Source organism: Polyodon spathula, chromosome 6, assembly GCF_017654505.1.
Source record: "Polyodon spathula isolate WHYD16114869_AA chromosome 6, ASM1765450v1, whole genome shotgun sequence".
In the NCBI taxonomy this organism is placed as follows: Eukaryota; Metazoa; Chordata; class Actinopteri; order Acipenseriformes; family Polyodontidae; genus Polyodon; species Polyodon spathula.
The window spans coordinates 31,427,295-31,450,341 of NC_054539.1; the positions used below are offsets into that span (position 1 = coordinate 31,427,295).

General features: G+C 37.5%; 1 protein-coding gene across 2 annotated transcripts in view; it reads left to right on the forward strand.

Moving 5' to 3' along the window:
* The window catches only part of stum (stum, mechanosensory transduction mediator homolog), a 42,096-nt gene that overhangs the window by 11,676 nt on the left and 7,373 nt on the right, over positions 1-23,047 (forward strand). The window contains exons 2-3 of one of the 2 annotated variants that reach the window (XM_041252738.1): positions 17,272-17,451; positions 17,652-18,175. In XM_041252738.1, the coding sequence (XP_041108672.1) occupies positions 17,272-17,451; positions 17,652-17,701 (230 nt within the window). In that variant the 3' untranslated portion in view covers positions 17,702-18,175. Of the gene's footprint in view, positions 1-17,271; positions 17,452-17,651; positions 18,176-23,047 lie in introns of those variants that run through there. The other variant, XM_041252739.1, reaches the window with a different exon arrangement.

Here is a 23,047-nt window from a genome sequence, read left to right on the forward strand (position 1 = left end):
CAAAGGACTTTGGGACTTAAGGGGGGAGGTGGCCGTTGGGGCCATGTGTGCTTGGCACAAGGGGGGGGGGGGGGATATGTGACGGGGAACTCCCCGTCTATATGAATATGTTTGGAACTGGCAGGGAGGGAGTTAAATTTCTCCCTGCCAGAAAAACATGTGAGAATGTGGCTGGAGCCCTAATTGAATAATTATTGATTAATTGGGCTCCAGCCACAGGGGATAAAAGCCAAGGGAGAGGCCCTGGCTGGCAGTGTGTTTCTCTGTTTGGAATGTGTTCCTTTGTTTGGGAGTTTGCTTTTATGTTGGAGAGTTTTTTGTTTAGAATTAAAGGAAGACCTGGAACCTAACCGTTTACTTTGTAAGTTCATTTTTGATTATTTCTGTTTGAACCTCGTTCTTGTTGGCCCTTGTGCCTGTTTATTTGTTTATTTTTTTATTTAATAAAGAACTTTATTTTTGCCTTTACTCTGTCTCTGAGCCTCAATCCACTCGCCAGCCTGTCACAGTAACGCATACACCAAATTGCATTGGTAACTTACCTGAAGTGTATAGGCTACTTACAGGTGGGGAAACATAAATCATGTACAGTGGCTTGTGAAAGTATTGACCCCCCCCCTTGGCATTTTTCCTATTTTATTGCCTTACAACCTGGAATTAAAATGGGTTTTTTGGGGGTTTGTATCATTTGATTTATACAACATGCCTACCACTTTGAAGATGTAAAATATTTTTGATTGTGAAACAAACAAGAACTAAGACAAAAAAACAGAAAACTTGAGCGTGCATAAGTATTCACCCCCCCAAAGTCAATACTTTGTAGAGCCACCTTTTGCAGCAATTACAGGTGCAAGTCTCTTGGGCTGTGTATCTATAAGCTTGGCACATCTAGCCGCTGGGATTTTTGCCCATTCTTCAAGGCAAAACTGCTCCAGCTCCTTCAAGTTGGATGGGTTCCGCTGGTGTACAGCAATCTTGAAGTCATACCACAGCTTCTCAATTGGATTGAGGTCTGGGCTTTGACTAGGCCATTCCAAGACATTTAAATGTTTCCCCTTAAACCACTTGTGTTGCTTTAGCAGTATGCTTAGGGTCATTGTCCTGCTGGAAGGTGAACCTCTGTCCCAGTCTCAAATCTCTGGAAGACTGAAACAGGTTTCCCTCAAAAATTTCCCTGTATTTAGCGCCATCCATCATTCCTTCAATTCTGACCAGTTTCCCAGTCCCTGCCGATGGTGTTCTCGGGGTGATGAGAGGTGTTGGGTTTGTGCCAAACATAGCGTTTTCCTTGATGGCCAAAAAACTCAATTTTAGTCTCATCTGACCAGAGTACCTTCTTCCATATGTTTGGGGAGTCTCCCACATGCCTTTTGGCAAACACCAAACATGTTTGCTTATTTTTTTCTTTAAGCAATGGCTTGTTTCTGGCCACTCTTCCGTAAAGCCCAGCTCTGTGGAGTGTACGGCTTAAAGTGGTCCTATGGACAGATACTCCAATCTCCGCTGTAGAGCTTTGCAGCTCCTTCAGGGTTATCTTTGGTCTCTTTGTTGCCTCTCTGATTAATGCCCTCCTTGCCTGGTTCGTGGGTTTTGGTGGGTGGGCCTCTCTTGCCAGGTTTGTTGTTGTGCCATATTCTTTCCATTTTTTAATAATGGCTTTAATGGTGCTCCGTGGGATGTTCAAAGTTTCGGATATTTTTTTATAACCCAACCCTGATCTGTACTTCTCCACAACTTTGTCCCTGACCTGTTTGGAGAGCTCCTTGGTCTTCATGGTGCCGCTTGCTTGGTGGTGCCCCTTGCTTAGTGGTGCTGCAGACTCTGGGGCCTTTCAGAACAGGTGTATATATACTGAGATCATGTGACAGATCATGTGACACTTAGATTGCACACAGGTGGACTTTATTTAACTAATTATGCGACTTCTGAAGGTAATCTTATTTAGAGGCTTAATAGCAAAGGGGGTGAATAAATATGCACGCACCACTTTTCCGTTATTTATTTTTTAGAATTTTTTTAAACACGTTATTTTTTTCATTTCACTTCACCAATTTGGACTATTTTGTGTATGTCCATTACATGAAATCCAAATAAAAATCAATTTTAATTACAGGTTGTAAGGCAACAAAATAGGAAAAATGCCAAGGGGGGTCAATACTTTCGCAAGCTACTGTATATGATCCTATCAGACGAGTGAGAAGATAGATTTGAGCTGTGACTTGCTCTGTATGACTCTGATGTGATTCATAGCAGGTATCGATTTAACAGGAGCACAATTATTCACCTTTTTGGAGAACTAGCATGTACTGAAGAGTTTATCTGCTAGGAACAAGGCTGACCCTGTATTAATACATATAACCCAGTGTATGATTGCATGATTAGGATTCTGGGTGGTGAGTTTTGCAGGTATATATATATATATATATATATATATGTTTTGTTCCTACAGTATTGTAATGACCCGGGGGCCTGCTTTGCTACAATGGAACGTAATTGAGACTCCGTTGCAAGGAGAAAAGGGATCGATTGCAAGAATAAGGGATGGGAGGTGGGACAGATCATGCATTCTTGGGATTGGTGGGTGATGTGCTGGGGGCGGTGATTGGACGAGGGCATATAGGGGAGTGAGGGCATTGGTGCAAGGGAGTTAAGGGATTAAGCTCTATAAAGCTTTATTTTTTGTCAAAAAATGCACAGCTCGCATACCCTAGCCTCTGATTTTCTATGGGGACTTCTGACACGCTGTGCAAAAAGGGTTACGGGATATAAAGAGAGCTTGGGAGAAATGTTGCTGTTGAGAGTCCATGGAGCAGCATCAAATTGAGCTGCTTTGACCAGATTTTATCGATGTTTAAAAATAAAAAACAAACTTGTGAAGTCTGTTGATTTGACAATAAACATAACCTGTGTTAATGATGTCATACTGTAATTAAGATGACAAATGCTCGTTTCTGAACACAGTACCAAAGGTAGCGCATGCACAGAAAGCACAGGTTATAGTTTCACACAGGAGATGATAAAATGTGGATTTATTGGTATTAGACCAATATCCAGAGCTTCCGCGTGTTGTTCACATCTTAAAGGCAGACCTGAGGAAACAGCAGAATGTTATTTTATAGGGCTAGCAATCCCCCGCAGACCCGCCTCTCAGCCACTCAGAGAGGGAAAGCCCACACACCCTCTCTCCCACCTCTCCGTGTCATTACTATGACCAACAGGCAGATATTGAACAGCTGCTGCCCTCTTCCTGCAGCACTATGAATACACCAGAGTCAGCACAGGTCTCCCCTATTACAATGAACCATAGATGCTGAGTCAGTGGGTGCTCTGTAGCTACATCACGCACTGGAAACTTTAGTGGATGAGGTGCATATGCCAGGAATTTTAATATAAATTGAACAATCTATTTGGCTAAACATTGCCTAATAGTAAAGCACACCAACAGTAAGCAGAGCAAACAAATAAATACCCTGCTTCTCATTCTCATTTAATTTTGTGTGTGTATTTATGCAACCTACAGTAGTTGTAAATACACGTTCATTTATTTTCACTTACCTTGCAGCTTTGTACACATTTAAGGCAGACAAGTAATGAAGAGGTTTCATGTCAACAATGCATTTCCCAAGAGTGACACAAGTCAACAATGTACAGTAAGAATTACAATTCAGGACTACTAGTGAGTAGAGTAATAATATGTTATTGTGGCAGGGTGGCTTGTTGCTGATGTCACAGACCAGGAACCAAGTACTGCGGATTGAAGTGCTGAATGCTTATTTATTAAACAAAAAGGCACGATAACAAAAACAATTAATAAAGACTGAAGACTTTGAGGGACATCCTACAGCCCATTGTGCCGTAGTTCTTCACCAGAGTCTCAACCAGCTCCACACAGTTTTCGGCCTTGTGTTTGCCCAGGAAGCCCCGAACCACTGCGACAAAGCTGTTCCAAGCCGCTTTCTCCTTACTAGTGAGCTTCTTGGGGAATTCATTGCACTCCAGGATCTTCTTTATCTGTGGTCCAACGAAGACACCGGCTTTGACCTTTGCCTCAGACTGCTTAGGGAAGAAGTCTTGAAGGTACTTGAAGGCTGCCGACTCCTTATCTAGAGCTCTGACAAATTGTTTCATAAGGCCCAATTTGATGTGCAGTGGTGGCATCAGCACCTTCCGGGGGTCCACCAGTGGCTTCCACTTGACGTTGTTCCTCCCCACAGAGAACTCGGTCCGCTGTGGCCAGTCCCGCCTGTAGTAGTGCGCCTTGGTGTCCCTGCTGTCCCAAAGGCAAAGATAGCAGGGAAACTTGGTAAAACCGCCTTGGAGACCCATCAGGAATGCCACCATTGCAGCCTCTTGATGCCATCTCAGAAAAATGCAGATATGTATCCACTTAGGCAGCTGGAACTAAACTGAACTGGTGGGCTTAAGGCCCCTGTATTTATACTACTATTTATATTACTGGAAAGTTCTAGAAAGTTCTAGAAGTTACTCCAAGTTTACTCAGCACTGAATCTATCTGGAATGTTCTGGAAAATAGGTAAATTTCAAAATATCACTGTCCTGGTCACAAAAGCAAAGTTTGTGGGGAATAATAGCCATTTTCTATACTTTTGAGGCATAAGCAATTAGGAAATAACACTTACTACCCAGGAACCAAAAAAAAAAAAAAAATTGTTACACGGTGGTATCAGACCATTATTCAAAATTGAATATTGGGTTTTAGAATAAAAAATGAGGTAATGTTGCCGTGGGTCCAGGAACAAGTTCAAGTTCAATTCCCACCAAAATCTTTTATTTTAAATTTAGTTAGATTAAGCAGTAGTAAATATATCAAAAAGTGGCGCTTCAAAACCACACATGCCTGATTTTACTTTAGTGAAAACGTTGGCTACAATTACTTACTAATAATTTAAACTCGCATTTGTTTAATAATAAACATTTAGATAGTTACATTTCACATACTTTGTGCATCAGTTTTTATGTATTTATTTATTTTGGTGCCTAAGGATGTTATTGTTATTAACTTATTAAGTTATGTACACAGAAAACAAGCTGTAAAAGTATGTGTGGCAAGTGAAGCACTTTGTTTGCTAGTTATATTTCTGGATATTAAGAGTTAAGACATTTTACCGTCGACTTGTGAAAACAACAATGTTTATAGTATAACGATTCATGATTTTCTTTGTTACATCCAAAAGAAGTATGTTGAAAAGTTGCATGTGTGTACATGTTAAATATTACATGTTTTGTATATCTTACTGTGAAATGTGCACACTGATGAAAACAATGGGGTTGTTTCCATGTGTGTTCTAATTTTTCTCAAGACATTGTGCTCAAACTAAATGAAAAATGACACCATACATTTTGGGTTTCCATTGGCTCAGTTTACTTTACTCAAAGACCCTTTTTTCACCTGACATTATGCAAATGAGTGGGAAAGGAGGCGGTTGATATGCATATTAGCCGTGCGTAGCGTCCTCGTGCTGTTTTCACAGACAGCTCGGGAAAACAGGTATACGAGAGAATCTCACCTGGAAATCCATGGTTGTCAGGTGGCATCTTGTTTTACGTGAAACTGTTTAAAGCACAGTGTTATGCTCATGTAATAAAGCTGTGATTTGTAAATGCCTCTTGCCTGGTTGTTTAATAATGTGTTTTACTACTCTTGCCCAAATTGTTTTTCAAATGCCCATTGGTGGGGTGGCATATCGTTAGTAGTGAATAATATTTCAATTAATATATCATACGACTTATTAAGAAAATAATTCCAACCCAGCTATTGCAGATCACCATAGTGGAAAACCGGCGGAGATGTAGGATTATAGAGATCTGCCACACACCTTCCAAGTAGGTTCCCAAGGTTGTCTGGATTGGGAGCAGTGGAGGTTTTCACGTAAAATTCCATGTGAAAATGGGTGTGAATTTCCCATGTTTTACATCATGCTCACAAGTAAATGAGATTTACCCTATCCCTCTAAGTGGCCGTTATTTTTGGCCACAAACCTGATCCTCACGGGCTGTTCTCCCAAGCAAGCATGTGCATCGCCACCTCAAGTGTAAATAACCACACATGGAAACTCCTCCAATGTTCCCCTTTGTGCTTAATAATAAAGAGTGGGCATACGTAATTGATTACTTGGAGAAGATTTTTTTTTTATGCATATCTTCTGTTTAAAACAGAGTATCAATAAGAAATATGTATGGTGTGGTAAATATATAATGATTTGTCACAAAAACATTTAAAATATACACCAAATGTGTAGAGCCCTGGACTTTTTTTTTTTTTTTTTATTAAGTTAAAAACACCACAAAGTTGAAAGATGGATCAGAATGGAGAAAGAAAGCAAGTGGCATATTTGATGAAGACATGATCTTGATTAGCTGCAGAGCTTATTTCAGACAAACATTGCATTAAGTTATTACATTGTAAGTAAGGATGCTAACCCACCAAGACTGTTGGGAAATGACACTGTTTTGAATTGTTTTTATATATATGGAGTTTATTGTATTTCATGCTTTTTTGTTTAATTCGAGAAAATGAAGACGTATGAACACCAATACAGTAGGCTACATGGCTAGAAAAAAAATTGAACTGGTATTAACTGGTATTTCATTTAGTTCAAACCAGAACGGAACGAAATCAGCCATTCAGAATTTTCGGAATCGGAAACTGGCTTTCCACCTAAAAAGGTGGTTGTTTTGACATTTGCAGATCTGAAAGTGTCAAAGTGTACACCTAAGTAAACACCTTTCCTCATACTGTAAGTACCGTCCAAAAAGGAGCTTGCTCAAAATGTATTGTATCATGTTCAGCAGGTTAGCCCACAATTTGTTACAAATTAGCAGGTTTAGCAGTAAAAACAAGCCCAACATTACAAGTACTCTCACAAATTAAATAAACTGTGCCACAGAAAGTGGTCTACTCAATTTATCTAAACAGTGGTGAACTTAAAAGAAATCAAACAGCTAACAGTGTATGCAAGTGCATTTATGTCTGTAAAAATATGTAAAATATGTAAAAACTATATTAGTTATTTAAAGGATAGACCCCAAACCTTAACTGTTTTGAGCATCCAATCCGTAGCATGAGCGATATGCTAATTAACCTCATACCCTTTCACTGGGTTTTTGAAAATTATAGTAATTAGACAAGTAATATACAAGTAGTGTGACATTTGCAGATAATTGTCTTTCATTATATCTACTGTAGCAGATAAAGGCCTAGCAAATCTTGTAATTATTCATGGAAAGTTGGTTCTTGCAGGTGGCAATCTCATGCGTTACATTGCATTGATCCGATTTTAATGATGCACAGTGCATGTTGGTCTTAGTATGTACTCAAATTTTGAACAACAAAGGCAAGGAATTTCTGTTGGAGTGGAGCAGATGTTGCTGTTGCTGGCTGCTCTCATACAGTGTTATTGAAGACCATGGGCAGCTGTCATGATTGGGACAGGATAAAACAGAATCATATCATGAACTGCAATTACTGTCCAGTTAACACCTGACATATGAGTGAAAAGACTTGTAACACATAAGTTCACTTAGTGCAGATTTGGAAGCAAATGAAAACTATGCAGTAGTGTTTTGTATTTTTCATCTCAACATGAAATGCAAAATGCATGAGACCGAATTAATATTGCTGGGTCATAGTTGAAATTGTTATAGTTAACAGAATTGAAGCAGAACTTACAAAGCCCTAATTGGGCTGCCACTACCAAAAGGACAAAAAGCAGAGGATCGTTAGTTTGAGTTTGCGATGCATGTCCTTATCAAATCCATATCCATTCTTATAAACTACAGGTAACACTATTTCAGAGAGGAGTAAAATAACTTTACTATGCTAGAGCTGACCTTTCTATGCTAAGGGAAGGGTGGTGGTATTTCGATCTGCCGTTGTTAAGATCAGTTGGACAACATTGACTTAAACATTGTAAACTGGTGTATTTTATGTTTCCTTATGTGAAGTTATATTGATATTTCAACAAATTTACTGGTTGGCAATAATCAAATGAGACCCATTGCTTTCTTCTTACTGGCTAAGTAGTATGCTAATCCACCATCATATTACACAATATTCAAGCTACCGAGTAACAAATTATTGGCCAGTATTCAATGGTACTTGAAGCGCACTATATAATGGGTGTTTGAAATTCTCTGTCCTGATTTGTCAAAACAGGTCACCATGGGTCGGCACTTATTTTCAAAAAGAGTCATATCACAGATAGATATCCATACTCCAGTAGAATTTTGAAAAAAAAAAAAATAAAAAAAATCAGACATATTGGGTTTCATCACAATAAAAACATGACTGATGAGATTTATGTAGATGGACTTTTTTTGAAACCGAAGTGTACATGAGATATTGAATCTGAATCGGACACCAATGATTTATTAAAGTAGTGAAAAAAGGCAAAAGTATTCAGATCAATTCAAAACTCACCCTTGTGATTGCTCTGCTGCTTCTCCCTGAACTACAGTGTTTCCATATCCCATTCTGAAAATAAATTGTTTTCAGAAAGACGTCTTAAACTTTCAGCTTTTGTAAAAAAAAAAAAAAAAAAAAAAAAAAAGATTTGGATCACTCTTAAAAGAGACTTTGGTGGTTAAATTGATGTTTTGTTGACCCTGCCCTAGTCTCTGTTCTCTGGTCAGTTCCATCTCCTTCCTTGCCTGCTGCCACAGGTCCCACCCCGTGCGTAGAATATTTATAAATGCATCACCTTTCTCTCCACGTAAATGTATCCAGGTACGATGGTATCATTTCTTCTGCTGTGCCGTGCATTGTTTTAAATTGTTTCTCAACACTGGCCCAGTAGTTCTCCACGCTGTCCAGCCGTAAACTGCAAAGTCAGTTTGATAAGTAACGGAAATGTTTTTTTTTTTTTCGCCACTGTGAAGCAGTAGCACAAATCTTGTATGGATACCACTGTCACTACCCCGGATAAGAAAGGATGATTTATATTTTAAAAAAAAAAACAGTCCTGTCATCCAATATTGTTTCAGGTCTTGTAAGGAAAGGTCTGTGTGATTTAAAGGCAGTCTTATTTGTGCTGTGTGATTTAAAGGCAGACTCATTGTGCTGTGTCATATTGAAAATGTTCAGTAATTTTTTACTTTAAAATGTAATGAATAAACCAAGAATTACAAGAAGTATAACAAATCAAATGCAAAAAAACTGCACTTTCAATGGCAATGTTCAATTCAACATATATAAATAAATTTGTTATTATTATTTTTAATTAATACATTTTTGGTTTTATTTTTTTTGGAAAGTTATATGCAACAATTTTTTCTTAGCTCAGTTTTAGGTGGAAGAATATCGCCTCGTGGCTTGGAACGCACCCGAGGCTTGGTGTTATGAAGTATATCACCCCATTGTGCCTTATTGCTTAGTTTTACACTACCTTGGTTGTACTCTGGATTCTCTCAGTTGCGAGCAGGGCGGAAAGCTCACACTGTCCAAGCCCAGAGGATAGAAGCAATGAGAACTGTCTATAATTTTTTGTGATTACAGATCAAATTATCATCCTAAAAATGGCAAATAATGCCAAATCTGAAATAGTAGATGTATGCAGAGGTTGTTTTGTTGCCTAAATTTAATATTAATATTAACATCACTAAATATTGTGCCCCTAAAAATAACATTTTAGAGGCACAATATCCTCCACTGTTTAAATCATTAAAAATAGACCCCACTAAAGGAAACAGCAATATTTGCCTCATGCATAAAACAAATGGGGCTAGTGTGCCACAGAGAACATCAAGCTTGGCAAAGTCTCATTGTTTGCAACTCCATGTCTTCTAAAGTTCATTGTCATTCGGGAAAACAAAGGCCTCCATTAATCTTTGTCAAACAATCCAAATCCATTTTTTTAAGCTGAACAGTTTTGAGCTGTTTATCACACAGTTCACATTCATATTGTTCTTCAATTAAAAATCTAATCAAACACCTAGGTGCTTAAATTCTGTTCTTAGTTAAATACGGTACATCAGATAAATGTTCCCTTTTAACACCTTTTAGTGGGAATGAAATGTCAGTAAGTTAATATTGCAGTGGAATATGAATGAGGCTGGGATTAAGGTGGCACAGATTCCTTGATTTTTGTTGGTGTCCTTGATTTCAATAGAGAGCATTTAACTTTACTGCCTTACTTTGCAATATAGCCATTGACACATTAACACAATACTTTGCCATATTGCAGCATATTTTAAATACGAAAAACAACTGCAAAAATAAGTACAAAAACATGATCTGCAAAATACACCAAAAATGTATTTCATGAAAGTGGTTATTGTTTCATTCAATGTGTAACATACTGGTAGATTACAGTCATAAAGCAAGATGTGATAAACAAACAAACAAAACAGTTTAAATAACTGCAAACTGCACCACAGCAGAAGCACAGCGTTATCTTCTAAAGGTATGTAAAACCTATGTAATGTAATGCTGGGACAAAACCCGACTGAATGATAAAAATTAACATTTTTGTTTGTAGTTGTGTACGCTGTGAAGTTTGATTTTACAGGATGAAAGACTTAAACGAAAGAATTAAATTGTCACTTTGATTCACATTGATGTTGTGAAAACCATAATAAATAAATAAAATATTTAGATTCATTTTCATTTTTTCCTTCCTTTAAAGACAGCCTAATATTATTTTGTATGTAGGTACCACATATTATATTTAAAAAGAAATGGTTGAATTTCCATCCCTGTGACTTAACACTATTTTTTCCATTGCTCTGTTATTTTTGGTACAAATTTCTGTGACAAAATCCCAGCCTTAAATATGATTGCTCAAAACCATATTACAAACTGCTATTTACTCTAATAACTTTCTTTTAACTTGAGGAAAAACATCTATAAGCTATAAAAGTTTTACTGTGCTACTAACAATGGTAAGCTTGATGAAAACATGTAAAATAGGAATTGATCGTAAACTTCAGGTTACATAACTGTGAATCAGGGTTCTTCAAGTGAGGGGTTTAGCACCCCTGAAGCGCCATTAAAACAGTTATACCACCTCGCCCAGCAGGGGTGTGAGGTATTTCAGAATCATATTCTCATTTACGAGATTTACGATTATACTGTATTTACAGTATAATCGTAAATCTCAAAACTACTCACTTCTAAATCTTTTGTAGTCATTTGTATTACTTTAGTATAAATACATGTTAATTTGGATTCATTTATTGTTTTTTTCTGACTTTATGTGAATGAAAAGACACACATTTGCCTGTTTTCCCATTGGAAATAGTGATATTTTGAAATATCACTGTCCTGGTCACAAAAGCAAAGTTTGTGGGGAATAATAGCCATTTTCTATACTTTTGAGGCATAAGCAATTAGAAAATAACACTTACTACCCAGGAACAAAAAATAAATAAAATAATGTGTTACACGGTGTAATTAAGACTTCAAGAAGTAGATATACCAATCCAAAAAGCTGGACAAGAGCACCCCAAACCATCTCAACTTACTCTACTACAGAGCCGGGCACCTGCAGGCTTCCCTGTAAACTACCCAGAGCTGCGTTGTCCTTCTATGTTGTAGCTCTGGGTTGGCTGCATGGCAGGCCTGCAGTGTGAAATGAAGCGGTTGGCTTGTGACGCACGTTTTGGATGTCAGTGTATTTTCGTCCTTGCTGCTCCTGAGTCAGTGCAGCAGTGGTAGCGGTGAGCTGTGCCTAAATATATATATATATATATATATATATATATATATATATATATATATATATATATATATATATATATATATATTTTTTTATTATTTTTTTCTCTAAGTTAGAATGTTACATGTGTTCACAAGTGTTGTATTAAAATGGAAAATAAGAAACGTTACAGCAGGATCAATATGACATAAATTATGACTGCTATCAAAGGAATCTGTCAAATTGTTGGGGTATATAATTGAAGCAGTAACAGCTATCAAATGACCATGCTTAGTATATTTATTAGAAACCAAAAAATAAAATTCAATGAATGACCTGCCTTGTGGAATGTCTCCATACACTCAACAGGCACTGCATAGAGGTGCTTGTTGTCTGTCTAAACACACTGTAAATACAATACTCTTAACATTTTCAGTGCCTCAGTGTTCTATTTATTCTCATCAAATAACATTAAAATGCATATTAAACATTTAAAAGCATGAGGTTATACTAACTGCCTCCTGAATTAGAAACATAAGAAATTCTCTCCAAAATGTTTATCACTTCAAACTAATGCATGACAATTGTAATGAGAGGAATAAAGACTAATGGTTTTCTACAGAAGTAGAATAATGAACTGAGTGCAAGGATTTTCTCTTCAGCAAGTTAGTAGGTGCCCTGTATTGGCAATTCTAAATGGAATTTGTACGCAGAGCATTGAGCATGTGCGATAAAAGTTCAGCAGGCAACTACACTTTACTATGTAAAGAAAAGTATTTTGTTGCAATGTGCCAAAGAGCTTAATCTGGTTTTATTCCATATGGCTAAAAACCTTTATTATCCAATGCAGAGAATGCATATTTCTGGCAAAGGGTACTGGATGCACCAGTGCGTATAACAAACTGAAAATAATTTCTGATAGTGAATCTAGCAGTACTTTTAAATTGGGTATAACCTGATATGAACTCAGTATGATAAAGGAATACTCCAGTGATCAACCCAGTAATCCGAGTACTTCATAATCGTGACAAAAAACCCACACATGTATAATAGAATCTATCTAACTTAAGAAACATTTTCTTTGGTGTGGAACAGAAAATGGAACCACCATAGCCTAGGCCAGTGTTTCCCAGCCCTTTCCCGTTATTTTCAAGCTCTTCCTTTGTTGATACGGTTCACTTAAGCAATTGAGCACTGCGTTGGAACAAAAACCAGCGGACACGGTGCGCTGCCAGGAACAAGGCTGGGAAACACTGACCTAGACAATTACTTTGTTGTTGATGCTGCTATTCTGTGAAGAACCAAGGCTGCAACAGCTGCACCAAAATGCTGCTAATCTACCAGAGCACTTCCTCAGAATAGTATCAACATGAGAGACAAATGGCAAGCTGATGTTTGATGTTGAACTGTAGGCTTTGTAGATAACAAAAGGGTTATTGAAGGCTCTACAATGATTTGTCTTGTAATTATATTAAATATATGATTCCACTTCTGGCTCAACTCCAACCCTATGCCATTCTGAGAGATGTCTTATCTCAAATCCCAAGACAAAATGTGTTCTCTCCTCCCCCTACTCTGTCACTGTCTTATATATATATATATATATATATATATATATATATATATATATATATATATATATATATATATATAAGGGGCTTCATACAGGCATGAAATATATGTACGCCTGGGTAGTGAAGTATGTATATTTCATGGGAACCGCACGGCCCGAAATTTATACCACTTATAAAACTTCTATTTCAAAGTTAATTGTTGTTTGAGGGATGAAAAATTCTATTGTCATTAGTGTTATGTAGTTCCAAAGGACAAAACATTTATTTTTCTTTTCAATAATTACTTGTTAAAAATAAACTGCACATTTCCATGTATTATGAATTTCTGCATTGAAAGCAGCATCTCATGAGTAGAGAGCAGCATACAAGTTGGTAAAGTGTTTTTCTGGGCGACGTGAAACTAAGGAAGGAAATGGTGCACCTGCAATGAAGGCTAGAGTCTTATTAGAAGTGAGTTTGAGTATAAAATTGAACTGCTCTGTTTTCTGTTTTGCATTGTTGGAGATCAGTAGCTTAGCAGACTGCTTTCAGATTGATGTTCAGTTACAGACATTATTTTCCTTGATGCCAGTCCGGCTTCTGAAAGAAAATGCACTGCTGTGCTGCTCAAGCAGAGTTAAGAGTTTCTTGCTTCGTTTAAGCACCATTTTGCAGAGGAAATGTATTCCCATCAGTTCACGGGAGGAACAGTAGGGTCTAGTGTTCAGGATTTGTTGAGGAGCTCTGAGTGGATGCAGGTAAACGGCTGTTACATCAGGAGGGCATTTTGACAAATATTTTTTAAAGCTCTGCACCAGACAACTGGGGTCTTAGTGTTACAAAAAATGGAGACTTGAATACTGGTTGCCAGTTGAACTTCTTGCACTGACCTAAAATTCCTTCCATGTATTTTTCTTTAACAGTCTTTATATACATTAACAGCCCATGATGCAGTCTTAGTATTGTTTTCATCTTTGTTTCCTACTATTTAATTTAGCTTTGCCTCATATAATCTTATGTGCCTACTGTTGACAGTTTCTGTAGCACTTACTTTTTTCTCTCTTTTTTCAGGTGGATTAATGTCTTCAATAGGAAAGTTGGTGCTGAATCAGTTCTCTGGAGTTTCATACCCAAATAAATAAAATACAATGGGTGTAATGTTACACATTTGTAATTGAATTTTTATAATGTTGTGTGTATTGATTTACAGTGTGAAGAGGCTCATTAGTATGCGAGACGTGCATATACGGTCATGTGATGCTGTTTAACAATTCAGGGGTTCTTATTTTTCAAACCTGTTTCTATATTTATACAGTGCCTTGAAAAAGTCTTCACATCCTTGAACATTTTTCACATTCTACTGCTTAAAAATTCAATTCAGAATGCATTAAAGTAGGAGTTTGTTTCACTGATCTACACAACATCATCTACACTTTCACAATTCTAGAAATATTCAAAAAGTAATTAAAAATAATAATAATAAAAAAAACATAGTTTTGAATGCACAAGTCTTCACACCCCTTGAGTCAGTACCTGGTGCAAGCCCCTTTTGCAGCAATAACAGCCATGAGTCATTTTGGATAAGTGTCTACCACCTTAGCACAGCGGGATGGTGTAGTTTTTGTCCATTTTTCTTGGCAGAATAGCTCAAGCTCTTTCAAGTTGGCTGGGCTCATCTGTGGACTGCAGTCTTCAAGTCTTGCCTCATATTTTCTATAGTATTCAGGTCTGGGCTTTGACTAGGCCACCCAAGGACATTCACTTTCTTCTTGCGGAGCCACTCCATTGCTGCTTTTGTTTTGTGCTTAGGAACATTGTCCTGCTGAAAGGTGAATCTTCTCCCCAGTCCCAGGTCTCTGGCAGACTGGAACAGGTTTTCCTCCAGGATCTGCCTGTACTTTGCACCATCCATCTTTCCCTCGATCTTCACAAGCCTCCCTGTCCCTGCTGCTGCAAAGCATCCCCAAAACATAATGCTGCCATCACCATGCTTTACTGTAGGGATGGTGTTAGCAGGGTGATGTGCCGTGTTTGGTTTATGCTACACATATTGCTTAGCATTGAGACCAAAAAGTTCGGTCTCGTCAGACCACAAAAACTTCTCCCACATGCATGCAGTGTCCACTAAGTGTTTCTTTGCAAAAGCTATGCGGCACATCTTATGGCTTTTTTTCAGCAGTGGCTTCCTTCTTGACATGTTTGTGGAGCACTCTTGAAATTGTTGAACAGTCAACATTTTCCCCAATCTCAGCCAGAGACCTTTAACATAATCTTATGCCTCACAGTGACCTCCCTCAGCAGTTTCCTTAAGCCACGGCTACTGACTTTGGAGGGACGGCCTGATCGAGGCACTGTCTTGGTGGTGCCAAACTGTTTCCACTTCCACTGATGGACCTGACAGTGCCCCAAGGGATATTCAAAGACAATGAAAGTTCCTGATAACCTTCCCCCAATCTGTACCTTTCAATAACTTTATCCCAGAGTTATTTTGGCAGCTCCTTGTTTGGCATGTTTTGCCATTGCTTTAAATTAATTTCATACAACAGAAACAGCTTGATTCTTCATCCAGTAGTATTCAAATCAGTTGAACTACTGTGATTTAACACAGGTGGGTTGTATTTAACTTATTATGTGCCTTGTTATGGCAATGTGTTGTACCTGAGCTGATTTGGATTTGCTATGACAAAGGGTGTGAAGATTTATGCAATCAAGACTTTTTGTTTTTTTATATTTTTAATTACTTTTTCAATATTTCTATAGTTGTTCTTTCGCGTTGTGTAGATGATGTTGTGTAGATCAATGAAACAAACTCCTACTTTAATGCATTTTGAATTTTATTTTTTATTTTTTATGCAGCATAATATGAAAAATGTTCAAGGGTGTGAAGAATTGTAAGGGATATTATTATTCTCTTACCCATGTGTCATTCATGCTATTTGGCTTCCATTTATGTCTATGTTCTATTTTTTATTATATCATTGTATTTTTAAAAAGTCTAGGTTTACCAAGATTAATAGACTTATAACATAACCCAGAAGGCCAATTTAACATGCCTAACCAAAGCCACAGACATCCATAATTGAACTGGTCTTGCCTTCATCAGCTGTGCAACCTTGTGTTAAACTTCCAATGTAGTTGGAAGGATGCAAGCTTGCAAGGGGTCCTCTGCCCCATTGTTGGGTTTGGGGAAATTGAAAATATAAAACCACAAGCTGAAATCTATGATGCTGATCTTCAGCAAAACCCAAGGAATTTATAAAACAAGCCAAACAAAGCAAACAGACCCAATAGTATGACTATTCCAAGACAAAGCAAGCAGACCTCAATAGTATGACTATTCTAAACAAAGCAAGCAGACCTCAATGGTATGACTAAGCAGACCTCAATGGTATGACTAAGCAGACCTCAATAGTATGACTAGGCAGACCTCAATAGTATGACTAGGCAGACCTCAATAGTATGACTAGGCAGACCTCAATAGTATGACTAAGCAGATCTCAATGACTATTCTGCCAGGCAGTACTCTTAGAATAGCATTTTTTAAAGCCAACCTGGCCTAGGAATTGTAAACATGTTTCCTGGATGATGCTAAACGTGAACTAAAAAAGGTTGAAACCACGGAAATGTTATGATTATTAAGGGAAGTGTTTAAGAGATCCAGATGTTTTTTCAGCTGCTAAATTTGTTTTGAATTATTCTTTTTGTTGTCAGTGGAATTTATTTGAATTTAGACCAAGCCCTAGGGACAGCAGTATACTATGTTATGCCACCAACACACTACAAATTCAATTTTGGGAACTTTTGTACTCAACTTAATACTCTTTAAGCATCCCCATGAGGAGAGCTTGCATGGATTTGCAAACCTGCCTTCACCTCCACCCCTACAACTGCTAATATCCTATTTTCAGTGTTATAAAACAATTTGAGTAAAATAGCATGATAACCTCTGGACATATCAATGAAATAGATAGTTTAACATATGCATTTTATTTTACTTTTACTAAACATTTGAACTGATATTGCATTACCCTTTGATTAACCAGCACTCCATACTTGCTTCACAGGTACCTTTGTTTCAGCCTTCACAGTCTTGTGTGGAGCTCGGACTGATTTGCCTAACAGGCACATGTGTTGTGTGTTCTGGTTGAACATCGCTGCTGCATTTATTCAGATCCTCACTGCTGTCGTTATGGTGGGATGGATCATGAGTATATTCTGGGGAATGGACATGGTCATCCTGGCTAGTAAGTACAGCTTTTTAAATCTTGGAACTATTGGCTTTCGTTTTATAAAATAGGGGCCACATTCACAAAGCTGACTTAAGTCTAAGACTGGTCATAAGTTTTCAATTTGGACTTAAGTCTTAACTTAAGACTATCCTGATGGGGGCTTAAGTTCAGATCTGCCATTGAAACTTTTTTTTTTTCCTCCCATGGCTCGACAGGTGATAGTAGGCTATATGACTTATTTGATGGTAATCCAGATGAGGATTGATTGAGAAGCCAATCCCGTTTTAACAGTTGAAACCCTAACAGATATTTTACATACCGATATATCTCCATCAACTAACCGAAGCAATGCAATTCCAGCTTTGTTGCGGGTGATTATTATTTATTTATTTATTTATTTGTATTACAGTATTAAATATGTTATTGCAATGTAGATGATACCATTAACATTATAACTATACTTAGGGCTATAAATCTATGTTTAATTTATAATAAGCCGCACCAAAAGCACGACTTGAGAGGAATGAAGACTTCATTAGCAGAGGAAGAAACATACAAAGCAATATCAGCTCCGTTCTGGTTTTGTGTTTGTTATCAATAGCAGGTTTTCTTTTTCATTTTTTTTAGCAAAAATGTATTTCAAGCTTTCCACAGCGGTAAAACAAATCTACAACCTGTGTTCCCTTTTTCGTGTGTTCTACTACTGTTTCTTATCCTGTTTCCCCCTCTGCCTTGTTACTCCATTATAAACGATATCCTGTTTCTAAAAAAGCTTGCATCTCATCAAAAACCAAGAACATCTTTCTTAAAGGGATACACATCTAAAAGCAAATAGAAAGAGACATATAAACATTTTTTTTTTAAATAAATACTTTATTAACAAATATTCCATTAAATACAATACACATAAAAATTGCATAACAATCTGCATTGTTTTTATTTCAGACGTAATGTTAAAAATATGTGTAGTGTGAGACGTATAATGTATACTGTATATATATATATATTATATATATATATATCTATATATATTATATATATATATATATATATATATATATATATATATATATACACAGCTCTGGAAAAAATTAAGAGACCACTGCAAAATGATCATTTTCTCTGGTTTTACTATTTATACGTATGTGTTTGGGTAAAATGAACATTTTTGTTTTATTCTATAAACTACTGACAACATTTCTCCCAAATTCTAAATAAAAATATTGTCATTTAGAGCATTTATTTGCAGAAAATGACAACTGGTCAAAATAACAAAAAAGTGTTGTCATGACCTCGAATAATGCAAAGAAAATAAGTTCATATTCATTTTTAATCAACACAATACTAATGTTTTAACTTAGGAAGAGTTCAGAAATCAATATTTGGTGGAATAACCCTGATTTTCAAGCACAGCTTTCATGCGTCTTGGCATGCTCTCCAACAGTCTTTCACATTGATGTTGGGTGACTTTATGCCACTCCTGGCGCAAAAATTCAAGCAGCTCGACTTTGTTTGATGGCTTGTGACCATCCATCTTCCTCTTGATCACATTCCAGAGGTTTTCAGTGGGGTTCAGGTCTGGAGATTGGGCTGACCATGACAGGGTCTTGATCTGGTGGTCCTCCATCCACACCTTGATTGACCTGGCTGTGTGGCATGGAGCTTGTACTTGGCTTGATTCATGCGCCCTTCACAAAGACAAATCTGCCCGATTCTAGCCTTGCTGAAGCACCCCCAGATGAGCCAAATTTTCAGCTTTGCCTAACACCTGGTCATCTAATGGTTAGACGGAGACCTGGAGAGGCCTACAAGCCACAATGTCTCGCACCCACTGTGAAATGTGGTGGAGGATCGGTGATGATCTGGGGGTGCTTCAGCAAGGCTAGAATCGGGCAGATTTGTCTTTGTGAAGGGCGCATGAATCAAGCCAAGTACAAGGTTGTCCTGGAAGAAAACTTGCTTCCTTCTGCTCTGACAATGTTCCCCAACTCTGAAGATTGGTTTTTCCAGCAGGACAATGCTCCATGCCACACAGCCAGGTCAATCAAGGTGAAGATGGAGGACCACCAGATCAAGACCCTGTCATGACCAGCCCAATCTCCAGACCTGAACCCCATTGAAAACCTCTGGAATGTGATCAAGAGGAAGATGGATGGTCACTAGCCATCAAACAAAGCCGCGCTGCTTTAATTTTTGCGCCAGGAGTGGCATAAAGTCACCCAACATCAATGTGAAAGACTGGTGGAGAGCATGCCAAGACGCATGAAAGCTGTGCTTGAAAATCAGGGTTATTCCACCAAATATTGATTTCTGAACTCTTCCTAAGTTAAAACATTAGTATTGTGTTGATTAAAAATGAATATGAACTTATTTTCTTTGCATTATTCGAGGTCTGACAACACTGCATCTTTTTTGTTATTTTGACCAGTTGTCATTTTCTGCAAATAAATGCTCTAAATGACAATATTTTTATTTGGAATTTGGGAGAAATGTTGTCTGTAGTTTATAGAATAAAACAAAAATGTTCATTTTGCCCAAACACATACCTATAAATAGTAAAACCAGAGAAACTGATCATTTTGCAGTGGTCTCTTAATTTTTTCCAGAACTCAAAATCAATTATTGTAAGGTGACATTGGTTTTATGTTGGGAAGTATTTTTAAGAAAAATAAAAAACGGAAATATCTTGCTTGCAAAAGTATTCAACCCCCACACATTAATATTCAGTAGAGCCACCTTTCGCTGCAATAACAGCTTTAAGTCTTTTGAGGTAACTATGTACCAGCGTTGCACACAGTGTCGGAGTGATTTGGCCCATTCTTCTTGGCACATTTGCTCCAGGTTGTTCAGGTTGGTTGGACGACGCTTGTGGACTGAAATTTTAAAATAGTGCCACAGATTCTCAGTGTTATTGAGATCAGGACTTTGACTGGGCCACTGTAGGACATTCACCTTTTTGTTCTTGAGCCACTCCAATGTTGCTTTGGCCTTGTGCTTGGGATTATTGTCCTGCTGAAAGGTGAATTTCCTCCCAAGCTTCAGTTTTTTAGTGGACTGAAGCAGATTCTCTTGCAGTATTTTCCTGTATTTTGCTCCATCCATTCTTCCTTCAATTGTAAAAAGATGCCCAGTCCCTGCTGATGAGTACTTCACTGTAGGGATGGTGTGTCTTGAGGCATGGGCAGTGTTAGGTTTGCGCCACACATAGCGCTTTGAGTTTTGGACAAAAAGCTCTATCTTGGTCTCATCTGACCAGAAAACCTTTTCCCACATCACAGCTGGGTCACTCTCATGCTTTCTGGCAAACTCCGGACGTGCTTTCAGGGTACTTTTTGAGTAACGGCTTCTTTCTTGCCACCCTCCCATACAGGCCAGTGTTATGCAGAGCTCTTGATATGGTTGACTGGTGCACCATTACTCCACTCCCAGCCACTGAACTCTGTAGCTCCTTCAAAGTGATTGTTGGCCTCTCTGTGGCTTCTCTCACAAGTCTCCTTCTTGTTTGAGCGCTGACTTTTGAGGGACAGCCTTTTCTTGGCAGTGCCTGGGTGGTGTGATGCAGCTTCCACTTCCTGATTATTGATCCAATTGTGCTCACTGGGATATCCAAACCCTTGGATATTATTTTGTACCCTTTCCCTAATCTATGCATTTGTATTACTTTATGTCTAACTTTTGTAGAATGCTCTTTGGTCTTCATTTTCCTTCAGATTCACGGCCTTACCAATGATCTTTCAACAGTGGGTTTTTTATCCAGAAAATCTGACAGCAACTTTAATGGTTCACAGGTGGAGACCAATGGTCAGGTAATTGTGTCCTCGTTAGAGCAATTTCTTTCATCGGTGCAAACTGGGAGCTTCCACAGCACAGGGGTTGAATACATATGCAAGCAAGATATTTCAGTTTTTTATTTTTCTTAAAAATATTTCCCAACATAAAACCAATGTCACCTTACAATAATTGATTCTGAGTTTAAGTGTTTAAAAATAAAATACCAAACAGAATGAAATTTCAATGTACCATTTGTAATTCGGTAATGTGAGAGAATTGGTCAGGGGTCTGAATACTTTTGCAAGGCTCTGTATATATATATATATATATATATATATATATATATATATATATATATATATATATATATATATATATATATAAACACTTTTAAAATAACAAAAACAAGGATAAATACACTGTAACTGCAGTGATGTTATGGAAAAACTATCCAAAGGAAATGACTATATCTGTAACATATTTCTTTGTTATTTGATACTTATTTAATGCCACTTGACAGATTGCAGCAGCAGTGCCATAATTCAAATTTAATCACAGTTTCCATTTGCCATCTTTCTGTCTTGATTACCGAATGTATTCCTCTGAGTAATCCCCTGCCAGAGTTCAACTCCATGCACACCTACACTTGTACTTGTGAAATGTTTTTGGACAGATCAATCACTTCTTTTCTGGGGGGGATTAGAACTCATGTGTGTAGATGTATCAGAGACAGTGTTTTAGATCACTAGACTATTTTGTTTTCTCCTATTGGCCACACAGGTTAATACATATGTTATTTCTAGTGTTCTGCGTTTCCAGTTTATTACAAATTTTACTGAAAAATTACAGGATTTTTTTTAAACTGGATGTCAGATTTTACTGATTTATACCAGATTTTTGTCTATTATTCAACATTTTCCCAGTACTGTTTTCTAGGAAATACACAACATTTTGATCAAAAAGCTGTTTTTTGACTCTGACATTGTAATAAGCAGCCCTGCACTGTATCGTAGGATACAGCAGACGTTTAGACGTCAGACTATTGAAAAACGTTCAAACATGATTCCCTGACACATTACAAACACATGATCACCTGATTATGTTGGCCAATCAAAGTCTGATTGTGGCAATTACTGGGCGTAGTAACTACTAGCTTGATCAAAAACTAAATTGAAATACTTACTCAGAAATGTAATATTTTTAGTGGATAAGGAATGGGGAGAAAGCGTATATAAGTTTATGAATATTCAAAAGAAAACAAATGCTTCAAAGTATACAAAAATCAAAAATAGCAGGCGTGGGTCAGATGAGGCAGAGGAAGCTTGGCACTGCAAATACTGTTGCATTGAGGTACATGTTCTCGCTGACAATAAAAGAACATATTGAAAAATAAGCGACACATTAAACTAAAACAATGAGGTGAACTGAAAAAAAAGAAATCCATTTATGTGACTTTTACACACACTTTAATAACAAGAAAGTTAATGGGTTTCTCAGGAATGCTCTGCTTTGCTGGACAGCCACTGTTTATTGCAGAAGTATGTATTGGTGACTTTGTGCAATAGTACTGTCTGTCCATCAGTTAAACACTGCCTAAGCTGCCAATCTTAATAGTAAATATTTGACAGAAAATGGTGATGCTTTAGTTGGTAAACTAGCATGCATTGATGGAAATGTCCAGTGTGATTTCTGACCCATCTCCCGATGGCTTGCACCAACAAGTTCTGTCAATTTTCTTTTCTTTTTATGATTTCAAGGCAAATAAACCTGGCTTATTTTGTGCCGATGTCATGTTCATACCATCTAGAGATTATTTCTGTCAGCACAGCGATTGCCCAAA